Source organism: Aureobasidium melanogenum, assembly GCF_000721775.1.
Source record: "Aureobasidium melanogenum CBS 110374 unplaced genomic scaffold scaffold_1, whole genome shotgun sequence".
In the NCBI taxonomy this organism is placed as follows: domain Eukaryota; kingdom Fungi; phylum Ascomycota; class Dothideomycetes; order Dothideales; family Saccotheciaceae; genus Aureobasidium; species Aureobasidium melanogenum.
The window spans coordinates 68,357-86,697 of record NW_024470053.1 but is presented as its reverse complement, the minus strand read 5'-3'; the positions used below and the strand labels follow the sequence as shown (position 1 = coordinate 86,697).

At 50.2% G+C, this 18,341-nt stretch overlaps 9 protein-coding genes across 9 annotated transcripts; 7 read left to right on the top strand and 2 right to left on the bottom strand.

The window, feature by feature from the left end:
* Positions 1 to 1,530: 1,530 nt before the first annotated feature.
* On the top strand, positions 1,531 to 2,214 carry M437DRAFT_35998 (uncharacterized protein; the record flags this gene model as incomplete). Its single annotated transcript, XM_041019361.1, has 1 exon — positions 1,531 to 2,214. The coding sequence occupies one exon, from the start codon at positions 1,531 to 1,533 to the stop codon at positions 2,212 to 2,214; it is 684 nt and encodes a 227-aa protein (XP_040884000.1).
* Positions 2,215 to 3,226: 1,012 nt separating this feature from the next.
* On the top strand, positions 3,227 to 4,579 carry M437DRAFT_36905 (uncharacterized protein; the record flags this gene model as incomplete). Its single annotated transcript, XM_041019532.1, has 4 exons — positions 3,227 to 3,246; positions 3,299 to 3,350; positions 3,405 to 3,847; positions 3,976 to 4,579. The coding sequence occupies 4 exons, from the start codon at positions 3,227 to 3,229 to the stop codon at positions 4,577 to 4,579; spliced, it is 1,119 nt and encodes a 372-aa protein (XP_040883999.1).
* A 635-nt stretch (positions 4,580 to 5,214) lies between these two features.
* M437DRAFT_38073 (cysteine desulfurase) lies at positions 5,215 to 6,834 on the top strand (the record flags this gene model as incomplete). Its single annotated transcript, XM_041019767.1, has 4 exons — positions 5,215 to 5,587; positions 5,668 to 6,213; positions 6,283 to 6,692; positions 6,751 to 6,834. The coding sequence occupies 4 exons, from the start codon at positions 5,215 to 5,217 to the stop codon at positions 6,832 to 6,834; spliced, it is 1,413 nt and encodes a 470-aa protein (XP_040883998.1).
* A 125-nt stretch (positions 6,835 to 6,959) lies between these two features.
* M437DRAFT_35805 (uncharacterized protein) lies at positions 6,960 to 8,105 on the bottom strand (the record flags this gene model as incomplete). Its single annotated transcript, XM_041019324.1, has 1 exon — positions 6,960 to 8,105. One exon carries the CDS (start codon positions 8,103 to 8,105, stop codon positions 6,960 to 6,962), a length of 1,146 nt encoding a protein of 381 aa, XP_040883997.1.
* Positions 8,106 to 8,747: 642 nt separating this feature from the next.
* On the bottom strand, positions 8,748 to 10,131 carry M437DRAFT_61428 (uncharacterized protein; the record flags this gene model as incomplete). Its single annotated transcript, XM_041023931.1, has 6 exons — positions 8,748 to 9,192; positions 9,241 to 9,383; positions 9,433 to 9,660; positions 9,713 to 9,817; positions 9,868 to 9,913; positions 9,971 to 10,131. The coding sequence occupies 6 exons, from the start codon at positions 10,129 to 10,131 to the stop codon at positions 8,748 to 8,750; spliced, it is 1,128 nt and encodes a 375-aa protein (XP_040883996.1).
* A 911-nt stretch (positions 10,132 to 11,042) lies between these two features.
* Positions 11,043 to 12,829, top strand: M437DRAFT_37834 (GABA permease-like protein; the record flags this gene model as incomplete). Its single annotated transcript, XM_041019723.1, has 6 exons — positions 11,043 to 11,126; positions 11,185 to 11,381; positions 11,433 to 11,534; positions 11,585 to 11,999; positions 12,053 to 12,614; positions 12,666 to 12,829. 6 exons carry the CDS (start codon positions 11,043 to 11,045, stop codon positions 12,827 to 12,829), a joined length of 1,524 nt encoding a protein of 507 aa, XP_040883995.1.
* An 853-nt stretch (positions 12,830 to 13,682) lies between these two features.
* On the top strand, positions 13,683 to 15,405 carry M437DRAFT_37117 (uncharacterized protein; the record flags this gene model as incomplete). Its single annotated transcript, XM_041019572.1, has 5 exons — positions 13,683 to 13,796; positions 14,001 to 14,235; positions 14,296 to 14,444; positions 14,499 to 14,864; positions 14,923 to 15,405. The coding sequence occupies 5 exons, from the start codon at positions 13,683 to 13,685 to the stop codon at positions 15,403 to 15,405; spliced, it is 1,347 nt and encodes a 448-aa protein (XP_040883994.1).
* A 585-nt stretch (positions 15,406 to 15,990) lies between these two features.
* Positions 15,991 to 16,500, top strand: M437DRAFT_15616 (uncharacterized protein; the record flags this gene model as incomplete). The annotated part of the gene is made up of 2 exons (XM_041018822.1): positions 15,991 to 16,022; positions 16,083 to 16,500. Coding segments are annotated over 2 exons (450 nt in total), but the record flags the coding sequence as incomplete, so codon positions are not given.
* Positions 16,501 to 17,402: 902 nt separating this feature from the next.
* M437DRAFT_61425 (uncharacterized protein) lies at positions 17,403 to 18,151 on the top strand (the record flags this gene model as incomplete). Its single annotated transcript, XM_041023930.1, has 2 exons — positions 17,403 to 17,482; positions 17,539 to 18,151. 2 exons carry the CDS (start codon positions 17,403 to 17,405, stop codon positions 18,149 to 18,151), a joined length of 693 nt encoding a protein of 230 aa, XP_040883992.1.
* Between the last annotated feature and the right edge of the window lie 190 nt (positions 18,152 to 18,341).

Sequence of the window (18,341 nt, the reverse complement as noted above, 5' to 3'; positions counted from 1 at the left end):
ATGACATGCCCACTGTTGGGTCGCATTCGCTCCTGAATCAAGTCGAGGCGTAGGTTAGTAGCGAGTCAATTCGATATTAGCACCTTCCATAGGTTCCACTTGCAGTTAATGTGATGGTAGAGTTTGAGTGGTCATGGTAGCTCGGGACTTGTAACGCTTTACTGGCTGCTTGGACAAGGCTCTTCTCGTCTCCCGCAGGGTGGCTTGAATTGAATTTTCCTGTACGAACGGCGATATCAAGCGACCCTAGCGAAAGGGCAACAGGAAACGGAGAGCGGCAGTCCCATTGTATGTACAGACAAGCTTGTTTGAGCTCGCCAAGCAGGGCTTAGTCGCGCACAGGTCTGGCCAGGGTCTGATCTGAGCATGAGCGCGGAGGATCTGCCGGGCTGCACATCCCGAGTCTTTGGGATGATCGCGCAAAGATGATGGTTTCATGAGACGGCGAAATGGGCATTTCATGTCCTGCGAAAATACTATGATTCGAGATGGCAATGACAAGAAGGTCCTGACAAGCACGTGTCTGAAAGTTTCGAAGCTGTCTTGAGAACGGACTCCATTGACGGGCACGGATGAACGACGAGAAGTAATTTAATGATTCAAGATCAAGGTACGGCAACCGGGTGCTGGGTTCATGCAAGGCGCAACCCTACGACGATCAAGCAGTGAACGGCAGATGAGAAATGGAAGGATACCCGAGAGGTTGATTTGGAAGCAGCTTCAGCTTCCCTTCCTCGACGAACGAAACGGAAGGGCTAGAATAAGATTTGCGATAACGTGGAAATGGTGCAGACAAAGGAATCTATAAAACAGTGTGATTTTGGGAGCGACGCTATGATTGATATGGAAACTACGCGAAAAGCAGTCTTGTTTTGGAAGAGACGTTGGTCACAAAGACAAGAAATGTAAAGCGAGCGAGCAAACGCGAGCTGACGTTGGTAGAATATTTGAGTCTGTGCCCAATGGAAAAATGGAAGGTCGGCTGTTTGACAAGAACAGGTAAGGCGGCAGGCGGGATGATGGAAAGCCGAACGCGTTTATGAGAACGGGCGTCAAAAGGAAAGCATGCGCTGCAAGGTACAGAAGCAAGACCAGTCGCCAGGGGTTTGTTGGTGAAGATCAGAAAGGTATGCTGGAAGGAGAACATTTCTCCTTAATAGACCCACGGCATGGAAGCGTATGCATTTCCTTGCGTAAGAGTCCACGACTGATGGGGCTTTGCGAAAGCAAGCACCGCAAGTTTGGTTAAGAGGGACAAGAGGAGACAGCAAAGGGCCCCGCCGCTCGAGATCCACGTGTTTGTGGTGGATCAACCCCTACGAAGGCGGCGTTCGCCGTGCGGGAAGGCCGCTGTGCACTGAGGCGCTTGTGGTCCAGCGACTCATCTGGAGCGCTGAATGCTTGGTGAAGTGTAACGTTCCTGGCTGCCTTGTTCAAGCAGCTTGTGTGTGCAATGAAGCTGTGCAGACAGTGAGCAGCAGCTGCGCACCTTCCTCACTCGACACATAATCCGGTCTTGCGCCGGCCGTCATGCCGCCAAACAGAGATGACAGCCCCAGCACCCAAGTCGCTCTCCATCTGTCGCAACTAGACATGGGCGCCGACACTCCCACCACCAGAAAGCGGCCTGCAGACATGGCCGAGATCGATGAAACTCCTGGCGCATACGACCAGATGATACCCTCTGCCTCTCCCTCCAAATCACCTACACCTAACAACCCCACCTCACCGCGGGGTCGCCTGGTCCTCCATCCTCCCCGCCGTGTCACTTCTCCTCCACCTCCTACTCCGATTGCTTCGCCCAATCTCGAAGACGAACATGATTTGTCTCTTCCTACAGCTATAAAGATTGCCCAAGACAAATTATCTGCCTTGCGCTGCGATTCGCCAACCAACCCTACTGAAGATGATACCTGCAATCAAGATGAGAACATGACCTGGCAACAAGATGAGATCACTGGACATCATATCGACCACACTGCCGACGACGATGGCGAAGGCATTAATGGCATTGGCTTCATACCAACACCTGCTATGGTCACTAAGCGCTCCGAATGGCGCCGGCGTCAGATTTTGGAATGGCGCGCTCGCGAATCAAGAGAAGCAAGACAACGACGCTACGATAAGCGCAAAACTTCACAACGTGATTCTGCCATCTCTCTCGATGAGGGAGGCTCTTTCAAGCGCCGCATGGTAAGGTTTGCGGAGGCCTGACCGTCACCGTCCTGCTCCTGTTATACGACATTTTACGATCTGGTGGGCTACAATGCTTTTTAAGGAATTGCTTTTATTGCTGTCATTGGCGTTGCGCGGTGTTGCTACAGGATACCCATAAACAAGAAGGAAACCAGGCCGGGACAAGGACATGTGATTTTTTTTGTAGCATGTCGAGACGAATGATATGCATGCTTTCCAACCTCAAACAAGATTAGCTTTTGCTAGGAGAGGAGGCTGTGTCAAGATCTCAGCAGAGCATCTGTAATATCTTGCCTCCGATCCGTACTCGTATGCACGAACTCAGCCCTGGTTGCGATGAAACTGATTGCCAACACCATCGCTCTCGCACGACCTGGTGCATCGTATATATTGATACGAAGCGTACGAGGCTCGTGACATCGTAATATCGTACACAGCCATCACTCGGATCTGAATCCCCTTGGCAATGCCATCTTATAAGTAATCTTTGGTTTCCACCGAACACTTGATCTTGACATGCTCTACACTGATGTGTACACCGATGTTTCGCGACATGAGCTTCCGCAGTCTTCCGTTGATGAGATGATCACTTCGCAAGCGCTGCCCGATCCAAGATCAGGTGAGCAAAGATATTCCGATAGCGATTTTTGCACAACTAAGATTGGCAAGTAAGAATCACGATATGACTCACGGGCATCTCTCAATGCGGGAGACATGACCTTTTAATACTTCGATCAGATGGTGGTAAGCATGTGGTGGTCGAGCAGCTGTTACAAAGAATGGCCAGGCATGCATGTGCTTGGTCAAAGCTCTACGGGATCTACGGTCTCCGTGACTCCGTCAGCCGTTCGGCGCCTGGCAAGCTCTCGCCGAGCCCTGCCTTGCGTAACTTTACCCTGACGAACTCTTTTGTCAGCAATATTCTTTCTATGCCTCGGAATCTTCTTGCCTGCCAACCGGAGAGACAAGAGATATACATAGGGCCTGATCAGCCGTCAGTGAGTAATGATTGATCGATATCGATTTGATTATGCCACCTACTAGAAAGGCGTAAGATATCACGCGAATTGCAATAGCATTGATCGTCGCTGATTCGTTGTAGCCATCACAAATCACGAAATGGTTGTAACCAATGCAAAAAGAGACACGTCAAGGTCAAGAGCAACCACAGCTTGTCGAGTTGAACATTCAAGTTGATTTCCTTCCAGTGTGATGAAGTCAGGCCAACTTGTGGAAACTGCGTGAAACGAGACGCGACTTGCAGTTTCTCTTTGAACGAGCAGAGCCCTTCGACTGGCCATGAGGATCGAGACACGCCACCGAGTGCTGTCGATGCTCAGCACAGGATCCTCTCGCGGGCCGAAGAGATGGACCTGATACACTTCTTCATAACGACCACCATCAAAACTGTTGTTCACGACCCTAAAGACTGGCACCTGTGGGAGCATAACATTCCTCAACTGGCTTTCCAGAATGAATATCTGCTTGACATCCTTTTGGCCCTGGCCTGTGTTCATCGTTCCAAGCTTCACCCACTCAATGCCAAGTTTTGGGTCCGATGTGCTATCGAATATCAAAATCGGGCGTTACCAGTTTTCTACAAGGTACTTGGCGATGTCAACGATGAGACGTGCCACGCTGCTTTTGCTTTGTAAGTCTCGCCCAGTTTTGACATAGAAGCCTGAGAGCGGTCAGATGCAGATGAAAAACATCTCGGTCTCTAGGGTGTCTAGTTCTTCTCCCTTCTGAAGCTGGCGATACTAACAATGAATGCCTCAGCTCTTTCGTCACAACTATGGTGGAGATATCAATACCTCATCCAGACATGGATCCCATCGAACAGCTCGTGGGATTACGAAACTATTTTAGAGGAACAGCAATGCTCTATCTGACAATGCTGGAGCCTCTTAAATACGGCCCCATGACACCCTTTTTCAGACCCAGAACCATCACATGGGAGTACGACTCTGAAATTCGAAAGTCTTTCCATGACAGAATTACCGCACTTTACGACGTAGTTGCTGGAAGTCCCGATGAGAAAACTTACAACGAAACCATTGCGCTTCTATTAAAACAATTCTACGACTCACCATTCGCCGTTATGGCCTTTTCACTACTCGTTGGGCCAGACTTCTTCCAGCTTGTCTGTCAGCGCGAGCCTCTAGCCGTACTGATTTACATCTATTGCGGCGTCTTGTTTACCAACATAAACGAATGGTGGTGCGATGGCCTTGGAAAACGAATCGTTAACGAGTTGTCGCTTTCTGCAGAAGTGCTGGAAAGTAACCCGAAAATGGCGTCTGCTCTTTTATGGGCTAAGCAGCAAGCCAGCAAGTCCACAGAGCCGAATCGAGTCCTATTTTGGCGGATATTTGTGAGTTGAAGAGCTCCGAGACCGTGTGGAAAGATTTGCTGATGGTTCGAAGGACTCCACTCAGCCCAACGAATGCGTCGAGGATTTGCTGCACCCAGACGATAACTTGCATAGTCTTCGTTCAAACAATGTTTCTACAGTAACGACACCCGATACCGGTCGACCGAGAAACGGTAGTTCGAGAGATTCAGACATTCAATGCTCAGCAAGCATAAGATAATCACTTCATACCGCGATAATATTGTATCACAACCGAGCGAGACATGCTCAAGCAATCGCTTTACGTTCCAGCATCCCTCAGACTTTGGGGACACATTCAGGCATATGGGCAACCCATTGGGCAGGTTGAAGGGAGCATGCCATACTAATTTTGAGGCTCGCGCTGATGGCTTTTGCTCTTGGTCTGAATCATCATACGCAGGGCAATATCTCGCAATATAGATTTTCATTCGCTACCAAATCATATGTTGGCCAAGATAGCTTTCACACTTGGCAAACTGTACCACCAGCATTCCCCACTTTCCACTGACCGGTCAACTCACGATTGGACGTATATCAATGCAACTAGTACCACGGCATTACTGACTCACAGATCTCAGCTCTCCTTCACGTTCTGACTTTGTTTTTGCTGCTTCGACCTAACAATGAATGCCTCGCATCTCGACCACATTAAAACTATCCTCAGCCCTTCCGAACTTGTCGACCCGTCATCCGACCAATACAAATCCGAGTCGCAGACATGGCAAGCACATCGCAACCTTCACCCAAAAATCCTCGCTAGACCAAAATCAATCAAGGCTCTTGCTGCTCTGATTGCTTTCCTCGCTACCTCGGACCTAGATTGGGCGGTCCGGTGTCAGGGAATTGGCGATGCGAGTGCAAAGGATGTGCTTATTAGTCTCATGGCTTTCAAGGAGTTTGCATTTGATGCTCAGAACGAGAGTATTGTGATTGGTGCGGGGCAAACTTGGGGAGAGGTGGAGAAGAAGTTGGAAGAGGAAGCGCCTGGGTATCAAGGTATGCCTCCTTCGCTGACCTCCACCATCTCGTACTATGCTTCTTGGATGATCTGGTTTCTAATCACTTTAGCTTTCTAGCTCTGAGTGCACGATGCAGTTTTGTCGGTGTAAGCGGTATGATCCTGCACGGTGGTCTCTCTTGGATCTCATCTACTTATGGTCTGGCCTCCGACCCTCAAAACTTCGTCGACGCTCAAGTTGTGAAGCTAGATGGTAGTATCATCTGGGCATCACAAGAGCCAGATCTTCTTTTGGCTCTTCGCGGTGGCGGTCACGGATTTGCCATCGTCACGGCCTTTAGGTTGAAAGTGTACAAATACTCACAAAACATCTACAGTGGAAGTATAAAGTTCCCGCGGTCTGCGTTGCAGGAAGTTGCAAGAGAGGTGGAGGGGTTTGCGAGGAGGATGGAGGAATGGCCTGGTACGGCAATGTATCTCTATAACACTGACTTGATGGAAGGGTCTTTCATTGGTGCTGCTGCTCAACCTGGTATTGCAATCTGGTTGTTCGATCCCGAAGGCGAGGGACATGGAAGAAGGATATTCGACTGGGCTTTGAAGATCGAAGGAGCTGTGGACGAAACCAAAACTATGAACTTGAGACATGTAAATATCCATGGTGGTGAGTTTCTCATCCCTTTTGTCTGGGTTTTCTGTATGGTGTCAGTACTGATGCAGAAGTCCGTAACAGACAGCGTACTTGCAGCCAAAGGAGTTTGCTCAGCAAACATGTCCAACATCACCATCCCTTCCGCCGCCATGACAGAGCAACTCATCCTCCGCGCCTGGGATTGGCTTGACAACACAATCGCCCTCGACCCCAGGAGACTCCACACTGGCACTTTTGTCCTGCTCGAGCTGTTCCAGAAACAAGTCTTTAGATCCGCCAACGAGAATGGTCAGTGTGCTTGGCCACACACAAGCAACCAGCATCTTCTGCAATTGGGTGTGGGAAGACTTGATGAAGGTGATTATCCCACGAAATTGGACAAGGATGCCCTTGATATGCTCAAGAATGCCGGAAAGTTGATTGTGGGTGATGAGTTTCCGCCTGCAGACTATTTTATCAACTTTTTGCAGCCATGGAATGATCGTAGAGCGGTAAGATGCAATTATGTTCCGAAGTCTCTTAATGTCAAGTTGCTGATTGTCGTATCAGGTCTTTGGCGAGAACTATGACAAATTACAAGCCATCAGAAAAAAGTATGACCCTAGAGGTGTTCTGATCAGAACGAACGAATGATGCTCGATGAGATGGTTTATGGAGTGATTTGCTCTCTTTGTGTATGATTTCATTATTATTCGTTATCCATTACTCGTTATATGCTCGCTAAAAGACAGTAAACGCTTCAAAAAAATCGCTCCAGATCACACAATGCGTAGCCGTTCTCCCACATCCAGTCTGACAATCTGTGTCCTGTGATTCGCTTTTCCATGCTTTCCGTTCTGATGCAATGCCATGTTTTTATTTTCGTCATCCAACTTTTGCTGTGCTTCCTCTGCAGAGTATACCGAACTCTTGATCCATGCAACAGACCAACCTCTGTTGTCCTTGACCTCGTCATGCGCGCTGATCCAGTACCGAGCTCCCAGTTTTCGCACGATTTCAGCGCCTCCAGGATATCCTGCCGCTACGATGCCACCCATAAACCAAGGATTCTCCTCGGTATTGATGGAGTGGAACAGGGCAGTCAACGGCAATGCAGACTCCTTGGCCAAGAATGACGATGCATATGGCTCGATCGCAGGATATGCGACGCCGTGAGGGCTGTATAGAACACTGATTGTCTTCTCGAACGGCGCAATAGTAGGCAAATCTCCTTCGAGTTCCATGGGTGAGTCAGGAGGTGTCAAAGGATCGCTTCCATCAACCACAAGGTCCAAGAAGTTGCCTGCCATTGGAGAATCTTGAGGGGTTGGTGGGAGGTTGAGCAGATTGACGACAGAGCCATTCACGGAAGTTGTTTTGCTATTGGGTGCTCGGTATGTGAGTCCGATCGCATTGTGGAGCCTTGTTGGGTCCATTTTTTGTGGCATGTACGAAATTGTGACTTCACCGCCCTGGCTGGTGAGCGAGTATCCTGGAATTGGTATGCGTATAACAGATTTTTCGTCTTTGCTGTTATATGGCTGCATCGTTTGAATGGTCGCATGCGTGAAGTGTTTCCATGACCGAATTGATTTGGCAGCTACTGGAGTTGCCAGGATGTGGATTCTAGAGTCTGCTGGGAGAGTGCATAATGTCTGTTTGTGGCAATGATCAGGTTTATCCTGTGAGATGATGATAAGATCCGGTTGTGGTATGTCCCGTAACGATGAAATGCACGGCGAAGTTGTGTGATGCGATATCTGGAAAGATTCTTTCCAGACCGAAGAACTCCCTGTTACCCAGGGATCGATTAAGACGGAGAAAGAGCCAGGAAACCGAGCCGAGGCATGAGCAGGCGCGAAGGAAGGGATGAAATCAATCAAGAATGTGGTGTCGGCATTAAGAGGCTTCACATTTATGGCCATATCGACAAACCACGAAACTCCTCACAAGAGCAAAGAAGGAGAGTAGCAGACGACAAAGGAGAAAAGAGAAGGTGTTGAGGCATGTTTGAGTGAAACCTTGAAAAACGACCTGGATGGTTCCCCGTTGAAAGACAGAAACAACAACCGAACTAAAAGTGGATTCGAGGACCCAGATCTGCATGGAGCCAAGCCACCGGATCGGAACCCCCCTGCTCGAGGCAACCACACGCGGGCCGGCTGAACAGCTCAAAGAACTCCGGAAGATGATCGAGGGAGGCGAATCTCAGAAACAACAACGTCGCCGCGGACCTTGTTGTGATTTACAACTTGTCTGCTCCGTTCTCCGTCTTGCGTCGATCTTTTCAGGTGCGATAGCCTATCTTGGACGCTCATGTCTCGAATCCTGACCGTCGGAACTCCAAGCGAGTCGGATCGCGAGAATCGGCAAAGATTACTATCCTCGGGATTCGCCTACAATCCCTTGCGAGATCCGACTGCGAATGGCAGCTGCTCCCGACTTCTCAACCCGAGTGACTTCATGAGGCAGGCACGACCGCGTAAAGCTGACAACTTCATCTTCTGCCTTTGGTTATGTCGGCGATTTGAAAGGCTTGGTATTGAGGTACTTGCTGCCTGTATCACTTATAGCGGCTCGATATCGTGTGAAATTTCCCATTCGACATCCTTGCGTATGATGCCTGTCTGAGAGCTGATTGACTGGTTCTCATCCCGCTGTTCGTGATGGACTGACGTCCTTGTGCCTAGCTTTGAGTTGAAGCTGAGCCCTTGCGATGGCGATCGCGCTGGCGTGATATGATGTCGTTGATGAGATTTGATTGGACCCATCAGAAGATATGCGCCATTGACCTCGTTACGCGAAGCACTGTGCGAGTCGTCCGTCTTTGCGACAGTGATGTTGTCGAAAGGGCTCATGAACGATCGAAACGAGGGTATCGAGGCGCTGACCAGCGACCATGCCAACCATATCTGGATATAGATGGCTGGCGGTATGAAGGAAAAGCCCTTGTCTGCGGCATGGACCGTCTGTGAGAGTCGTCTCATGTGCATAGCGGAGAATGCTATCACCCTGGACTTTATCAGAATCGTCACACTTCAGATTCAGGTGGTTACTCACGCGAGTCTGAATGCGAAAGCAGTCATGACAAGCATCTTCGGTCGCGAGCCTATCAGAACACCCGATACTAGGTAGGAAGGGACGATCATGAGAGCGGCTTCTGTGACGATATCGAATATTGTTATGGCTCGCCATCGAGCCATCTGACTTGAGATCAGTAGAGCACTTGATCGGCCATATTGTTATACTGACGTAAGATGCACACTTCGTTGCCTGAGAGAAGTAGTGGTATGGCGAGCAATTAACCAAAAGAACGAACAGAGCAACCACACTCCACGCAATTGTGATGCCCAACAACGACCAGCACAGTACAGCATTGAGTCTTGTGTTGTGAGTGAAGAGACGCCTCACGAACAGTGCTAGCGACACTTTGGAGAGCGTGTATGCCAGGACGAACATGATTTCAGCTGCGTAGACAGTCTGCGCTGGTCAGTCGACAAAAGGTGTCGTACCGCTAACCTTGGATACTCACTTGGTCGATCTTCAGTATCTGGTCCTGCTGGAGTATTCTGCTTGACTGGCCGAACCCTGCCTTCAGGCCAACGAAAATAGGAATATGCTGACAAGCTGCCATAAACTAGACATCATGGTCAGATGAAACACCCTCGGGAGAGAAGCTCGACTCACTGTCGCCAGCAGCAGCACCCAATCATCAGAACCATAAAGACCCCATCTATCAGCAGAACGCATTCAGTCAATGATCCCTTGTCTGGTCTTCTCCCTAACTCACCTGACCTTCAGTCGTACAAGCAAGGTGCCAAATGGATATATCAAGGACAGTAACGCGACAATCCAGACATAGCCAGCATGATCTGTGTCGCTGATACGAGCGAAGTAGGTAATTCCAGGCGGCAGAGGAGCACCGTTGACTGTCGTTAGGTTTGTAGCCATGTGGGCATCTGCTGCTGCAGCAGGTCAAGTGCAAAGTAAGTAAGCCGATAGAAGCACATCACCAGATAGTGCGTTTGCGAGGTGCGCATGCGCTACATTTGTCTCTTTATCGCACTGCCACTTACTTTTCTTATCCTTCGAATGAGGGCTTATGCCTTTCGCTCACGTTATCGCCGATGGAGGACTCATTTGAGATTGATGCTCGGCTTGACGGACCCCCGAAACATAAGCTTGGGACCCTTGGTCTGTTCGTGGCTACACGTATTCCTCCTGTCGGCAGAAGCGACCCTTGTCGACGTTCAAGTCAGCCTAAAGCACGCAAGCCACTCGCGTGGCCGGTTCATCTCGCCAGACGGGCCGTCCGAACTGTCGTAGAGCCACACGGCATACGATACCGCTCGTCCTTAGCCGTACCCTCAAAACTGATCGACAAGGCACTTCATGGCGTCTGCAGGTGAGATGAAACTCGCCTGTTTTCACTAGCGATACTACTTTGTGGTGAAGGAAGCTTCGGCTGCTATATGGGTGGCTTTCGAATATTCGCTTCTAAGCATCAGAATCCTGGGAACCACTCTAACGGATCGTATTGACAAGTAAACCCTCAAACAAGATCTCATCAGGTGAGAGAGAGACATTGATGTGCAAGTCTGTGATTTAGACTTCAAACCCTGCATCTGCGACTTCGCAGTTCGTCGTCTGGGAACCCAACCCAGATTTCTCACCGAGAGACAACATTTCGGTGGCGCAAACGAATATACCGTGGGTATGGTAAGTGATTCGGCGAAGAATGCATCCGCAACGGCGAGCGTGAGATCGGTGATTCTGATCATCGACCTACAAAGACCGCTGCCGCCGCCCGTCATGCGCAATTCGAATTGGGAGAGTACAATGACTCTCCTAGAGATGAAGAGATGGACGAAACGCCAGACGCATATGGTTCCGTGCCAGCAGACAAGCGCGACATGATGCGCATGGGCAAGGAGCAAGAACTTCGTGTAAGTGCTAACAAATGGTGATGGTACACCAGCGGATGTCGCTGACACTTCAGTACAGAGAGTGTTTCGTCAAGTTTCTCTGCTGTCATTCACTGCCATTTTGATGGCAACATGGGAATTTGTTCTCATGGCTTGTACGCAAGGTCTCGTTGACGGCGGTCGTGGTGGCTTGTTTTGGAGCTATATCTGGGTTATGATCGGTTACGGATTCATCATTGCTAGCTTGGCAGAGATGAGTTCCATGGCTCCTACATGGTAAGTCGTGAGTGTTTGATAGATCGACTGTCGCTGAGCCAACCCTTGCAGTGGAGGACAGTATCACTGGGTGTCAGAGTTTGCACCTCCAAGTTGCCAGAAGTTCTTGTCGTACATTACAGGATGGGTATCGACGCTTAGTTGGCAAGCCGGGTATGTATTACATCACAACATGCTTAGCAAAAATACTAATGTCCATCTAGAAACGCTTCTGGTGGCTTCCTCTGCGGAACATTGATTCAGTCGTTGATCGTGATCAAGAACCCTGATTACGCTGCCCCTGGCTGGCAAGGCACATTGCTCGTCTTCCCTGTTATGTTGGTCTGTGTTGTGTTCAACATCTGGTTCAACCATTGGCTGCCCAGTATGCAGAACGCAGTGATGGTATTGCATGTTGCTGGATTCCTGGCCATCATGATCGTCTTCTGGGTACTCAGTCCACATGTTCCTGCGAAAGATGTTTTCTTGGACCTCCAGAACGGTGGCGGTTGGCAGACGACGGGCCTCGCTCTCATGATCGGTCAAGTCTCTGCAGTTGGTTTCCTTGGAGCCTCGGACGCTGCGGCTCACATGTCAGAGGAAGTCAAAGATGCTGGATTGTCGGTCCCAAGAGCTATGGTAAGTGATCATGGTATACTATTGGTCCTCGAACATGCTAACATTCATGGAAGTGGTGGACTTATATCGTCAACGGTCTTCTCGGCTTGATCATGCTGGTTTCATTCCTCTTCGCTATGCCATCTGTCGACGATGCCATCAACGATCCGACTGGCTACCCAATGATGTACGCCTTCCAGCAGGCAATGCCCATGACCGGGACCATTGTCCTGGCTGTGCTTATGATGGTCTTGTTGATGGCTGGTAACATTTCTTATCAAGCTTCAACTGCAAGACAGACATACGCGTTCGCCCGCGACCGTGGCTTTCCTGGGTCTCGTTGGTTGGGCTATGTCAGTCCGAAGCTGATGATACCCGTGAATTCTGTGATTTTCTCTGCGGTGTTCACCATAATCTTATCATTGATCAACATCGGGTCTTCGGCTGCTTTCAATGCAATCATCTCGCTTGGTGCTGTAGCACAGATGGGGACATACGCCATTTCCATCACCTGCGTGCTGTACAGACGTTTGACAGCCCCGCACCTTCTACCCAAGGCGAGATGGAGCTTGGGCCGTTGGGGAGTATTGATCAATATTCTTGGCCTTCTCTTTGCTTGGGAGGCCTTTTTCTGGTGTAAGTGATACAGACCTTCCTCTTAAAAACTAGAGCTGATGAAACTCATAGGCTTCTGGCCTAACGCCCAGCCCGTCACTGTCGACAATTTCAATTGGGCGCCAGTCATGTTTGTTGCAGTTGTTATAGGAGCCCTGATCACCTACTTTGTACAAGGCCATCGTGTGTACAGCGGTCCAGTAGCCATCGTGCAAGGCCGTCAGGAGGAGTCATAGCCGGTATGACAGTGACAACAAGGATGCCAACCTCGCTGCCTCTTCTTGTACATAGATCTTGAAACAAGGGTGCTCAAAGTTCATAGATAAACGGTCAAATTAGGTTTCGACTCTATTTTGGCGTTGCTTTTCAGCCGTCAATGACCGTGCGCTCAACGAGCATGTGAAGGCCTTCTTCGGAGCTGGCGGCGACAGAACACAGCTGTTGCGACCACTGAGCGAAGCAGCTGCGACGACGTGCAAGATGTGTTGATGGCCCAGAACGAGACAAGGACAAAGTCGTCCAGCGATGTTGTCTTGGGCCAAGAGGCAGCTGAATCGCAGCCAATGGCAGATTCCCAAACGGGCGGTGAAGTCATTATCTGCTGGGCTGGGTTTCGGCGGCGTCGCGGTCAGAAGAATGGTCCAAGGGTTGTCGGTCGCGTCGGTCGCTCATGTCTGTTTCGCAGCCTCCTGAGCTGCCGTGGCCTGTGCCTTTTCTGCTGCTCTCTTCTCTCTCAGGTGCTCGCTGCTTGCCCCGCGTGTGTGGGGCGTTTGTTGCCAGCTTCTCTCAACTCTCCTATCGTCACGTATCTCTTCGAGTCTATACCTCTTCAACGCGCTCTGTCTCTCACGTACGCCATATTGCTTCTTTGGCGTGCTGTGGATAAGCTTCAGCGAGCTCCAATCGAGCTCCATGACAGCTCCTTACCCCTCCGGACGTACCCGCGCCTGAGCTGGTAATCCGACCTGCCTCTGTCCCTTCGCCCCGACAGGCTTCAGTCATCGTCATCCGTTTGCGTAGCTTGGATCAGGTGCCTTGCGGCTGGTCAAGCTGACAGCTCGAGCTGCAAGACTCGACTCCTCAATCGACATGCCTCCCAAGTTGAACCACACGTCTAACCATCACGCGTCTGATCCGGACAATGAAGTCGTCTGTCCGATCAAGTCTGCTGATGGCAGCAACTGTCGCAAGAAATGCTTGGGCGTGCGTCTCCCTATTTCTTCTCTCTGCCTCTGCTCCGTCTCCCAATATTCACTGCTTTGTTGTCTTTGAACGTGTGTTTCTGTCTCTGTATTTGTCCCATGCCCAATGCTGTCCCGTCTGCCCCGCAGCTCGTTCCTCCAAGCCGCAATGCTTCGTCGTATTGGTCAAGTCAACATGGGAAGGCGACTTACAAAGACATTATAGGAGAAGCGCTTCCGCTCCATGCAGGAGCACATCCGACGAGCGCATCCGGAATACTACATTCCCAAGCTGCCGGCAACCAAGGAGAGCTTCGACTTGATGGTCAACTCACCACCGTCTGAGCGGCCTCCTCGAGTAGAGCTATGGTCGCCGACGTCTGCCCCTCGCCAACCGCGATCACAGCCTGCAGACCACCACCGTAACAACGACCAGTACGCAGTTGGAGGACCCTCTGCAGGTGTGTTCAATGCGCCCTTGAGCGTTGCATATGACGGGCTGAGCTCATATGGAATTCAAGGCGGGCTGGGCCCCGTTCAGATAGCTCCCGACGGCTACGGCTTGCCAGCAGAGTACCGAAGGGGCTCCCTCATCCCGGCTGCGAACGCGGCTGCTGCACTGGCACAGCTTCACTATGCTCGACCAGACGGAGAGTGGGACAATGATCAAGTAGGCCCTGACTGCGTTGATGACGCTGCTCCGAGCGCTAAGTACATGCGTCAGAACTATTTCAACGACCATGTGTCCGACGCAAAGAGAGCTCACATGGTAGATCCCACGCTCTCAGCCGGCCAGCAATTCCTCGATAGCCAATACCAAGAAGATCAGGGAACCCCGACGGGCCTGTCGCTGCTCAAGTCGCCCTCGAGTCGTCAGAACACCCTTCCCCCCATGCAGCGTTCCATTTCCCATAGCTCTCATAAGAACTCGCTGACACAGAGTGCCCGCAAAGCAAAGCACGAAAGAGACAAGATCAAGAACGAGAACCGTAAGGCCCTCAGTGCCGAACCTAACATGTACGGCAAGAGATGGGAAGATTTAATAGATGCCGCGACGTCGGCTACAGAAGAGGATCGGGACCTCACACCTGTACGTTGGACACACCTCTCTTTTGTCACGACCGGTCGCCACTGACAGTCTGCAACAGCTACCCGTCTCACCCTACAAGTCACCACAAGTCGGTGCACGCACACCACTCGCTCCCTTCGCCCTTGGCTCTCAATTCCAATCATATACTGCGTCACCCTTACAACAAACCCTCACACCTCCTCCTGCCGATGCCGATGGCCCTCCTCTGGACATGGGGCCGTTCCCCTCAGTCGAAGACAACCCCGTCTCATCCTCTATCGACTCGAATCAATCAGGCAACAACTTCCACATCATGCCATCACAAAACATGTCTTCAGACTCATCACCCATGTTTTCGAACCCCGTACAAATATACTGCGCAGGCTGTAGGAGGCTTAGTATTCTCAAGGAGTGTTTCGCATGCACAGAGTGCATCTGCGGCCTCTGCTCAGGTTGTGTCGATGCACTGATGGCAGAACAGTCCCGCGGACGCATAGCACAATGTCCACGGTGTCGCACAATGAGTGGACGATTCAAACAGTTCCAGCTCGACATACGCTAGGGAACTGCCCCGCTCGATGAAAACCTTTTCATTCTTTCTCCGACTTGTTTAATATAGCACAACTTCATTGTTATCCCTTCTTGGTGGCTGGCTGTCTGATTGTGAGGTTTGTTTGGCGCTGGTAGGCGTTTTGCTGGTGGTTGCTTATGCATTGTTTCTTCATGGACAAATGGGATGGGATAGACTGCTGTGGGAAGCTGGGCCTGGAACGAACAATAGGAAGAACAATCATTTCTGGGACATCCGGATAATCATGTGCTTCTTTTCACTTCATTCATGATCCGTGTGCCGCGCGGAACTCTCACTTGATCGTGTTGCAATCTTCCGTTGTCTTTCAGTCGTTGGCCCCACTCATACTTCTTCAGTCTCACTGGGAATCTCTTGAACACTTATTCATATTCTGACTTCGGTCAGCCATCTACCTCCTCTTGCGCGTCAAGAAACTTGGGTGGAAGACGGCAACAAATTCATCCTTCGGTGTCAATCGGCCATCTGTTACTTCCTTCCTTGAATACCATCCTGGTCACTTGCATCATCATGTCAGTTGCATCGGCTCAGCAAAGCGCGGCCAAACCATCTACAGGCGCTGTCTCAACACCTGACAAATGGCCCTCGCGGTATGACTACTTCCCGCAGCAAGTCTTGTCTTATGCTTCTGTCACTAACTCTAGTGACAGCGAACACTTCAGAGAAACAGTGACCTTCATCGTGGGGACAAACAAGAAGACCTATGTCGTACACAAAGATCTGCTCTGCTTCTATTCGGATCACTTCCGCGCTGCTTTCCAAGGTTCATTCAAAGAGGCTACTGAACGCAAGATTGAACTCCCAAAAGTCAGCGAGGATGATTTTGAGCACTTCCAAGTCTGGCTCTACACGCGCAGGCTCGATTTCGCAAGCACCAACTTCTACACAATCGCCCGACTTTGGATCTTTGGCGACCAATATCAGATACCGCTCCTCCAAAATTGGGCTGCCGATAGCTTGATTGCCAAAAGAAAGAAAGAAAACGCGTTCCCTAGTGCTGTAGTGCCTCTCATCTATGACCGCACTGTACCTGGATCGGCTTTGCGCAGAGTTGCTATCGAGGTCGCTACCTCTCTCAGACTTCAAGATGAACCCAAGACTCATCTGCAACCAGAGAATTGGTCAGTCGAGAGCCTCATCGACCTTGTGCGCGCTGTGGACAAGCGCCCCAAAGGCTTAGGACTGTACGAGCTTCCAGTGAGAGACAAGTGCTTCTTCCATGTACACGGCAAGGACGAGCATTGTTGAGATCTCGGTAAAGAACAAGGACGCCACGAAGACTTTCTTGAATCCAATCAAGGTACGACAGAATCTTGTCCAAGGGGTTGAGATTTGATCTGACGCTTTCAAAGACCAATAGTTTCAATCGTCGTCTCCAGTAACATGATCATCATACAAAGGCAAATCAAGAGCTCACTCTCACGGTTGAAGCAGACAATTCTTTCGAGTCTACATAACTTGGCAGGTGCAGGAATCACTTCGATGAGGAGGGAGTTTTGCAAATTAGCACACTCATTCATTTTCACAGAATGTCACGCAATACCCGATGGATCAGCTTCAAGCTCTGACTCAGCTTTTCCCAATCAATTTGTTAGTGACGGTGAATGATTTTCGATGTATGAATAAAAAATCGCATGACAACCCAGACCATGAAGATCTTAATCAAATTCGACTCTCGGAATGTCGATTACTGCTCAGTGAAGATGAATGCCGCACAGGTTTTCTGGCGTCCTTACTCATTCTACACATATTGCAACCGTAAGATCACGTTGCACCTTCCTGTTCCTCTTGATCTACTGACGTGAACCACTCTGCTGAAAAGGCTCACTGGAAGTTCGATCGACTGTCACCTCAGCACATTCATTCTCACACCACGCTCTCCCGTCAGCAATTCTATAAAAGACCAGGCAACCGTCGTCTACCACATCAGCATCTGATCAACCACAACAGCGTCCCAATTCCAGCTCATCATGCCGGCCCCATCGACCCGACAGTCTGCTACCGGTCCATCTACAGGCGCGGTGTCGACGCCCGACCAGACACCATCAAGGTAAGCCATTAACTAACATCTGATGCCCAGCACTTACCGGTTCTTGTGGGCTACAGTAAGCAATTCCGAGGCAAACTAGTCACAATCATCGTCGGCAGTACCAGGGAAGCCTTCTCAATCCACAAAGATCTGTTGGTGTTTTATTCCGACTACTTTCGCGCAGCCTTCAACGGATCCTTCACAGAAGCAGCTGAGGGCAAGATCGAACTCCTCGATGTTGACCAAGAAGTGTTTCAGAACTTCCATGCCTGGCTTTACACGCGCAAGCTCACCGAGCCTCTGAGCTGGAAACTTCTTGTCCACCTTTGGGTCTTTGGCGATCGCTTCCAGGTGCCCCTGCTACAGAATTGTGTCATGGACGAGATCTTCGCCAAGGAAAAAAGAGACGCTGAACTACCTCTGTGCTTGATGAAGGTTGCTTACGAGAACACTGTCAACGGATCGCCGCTTCGCAAAGCCGCAATCGAGCTTTTGACCTTCTACTTCAAGATCGGAGACGATGTCGATGGTATCATGACAGCTGACAATCGTAAGCACTTCACAGTGGAGATGCTTCAAGATGTTATCAAAGAACTTGATGCAGCTCGTAAGAACAGGGTTCGTTACGGGAAGCCTCCAAAGAGAGACCAGTGCTTCTTCCATGTTCATGGCAAGGGCGAGCGCTGTTGATTGACAATTTCAGCTCGGTGCATCTTCATACTAGAAATAAGAAGGTGAGCTTCAAGGGGAACACACACAATGATGACCAAGCTGATACAGAGTAATAACAGCCGAGACCATGATCCCACAAGCACTTTCCACATTCAGCATTCAGCATTCAGCATTCAGCATTCAGCATTCAGCATTCAGCATTCAGCAT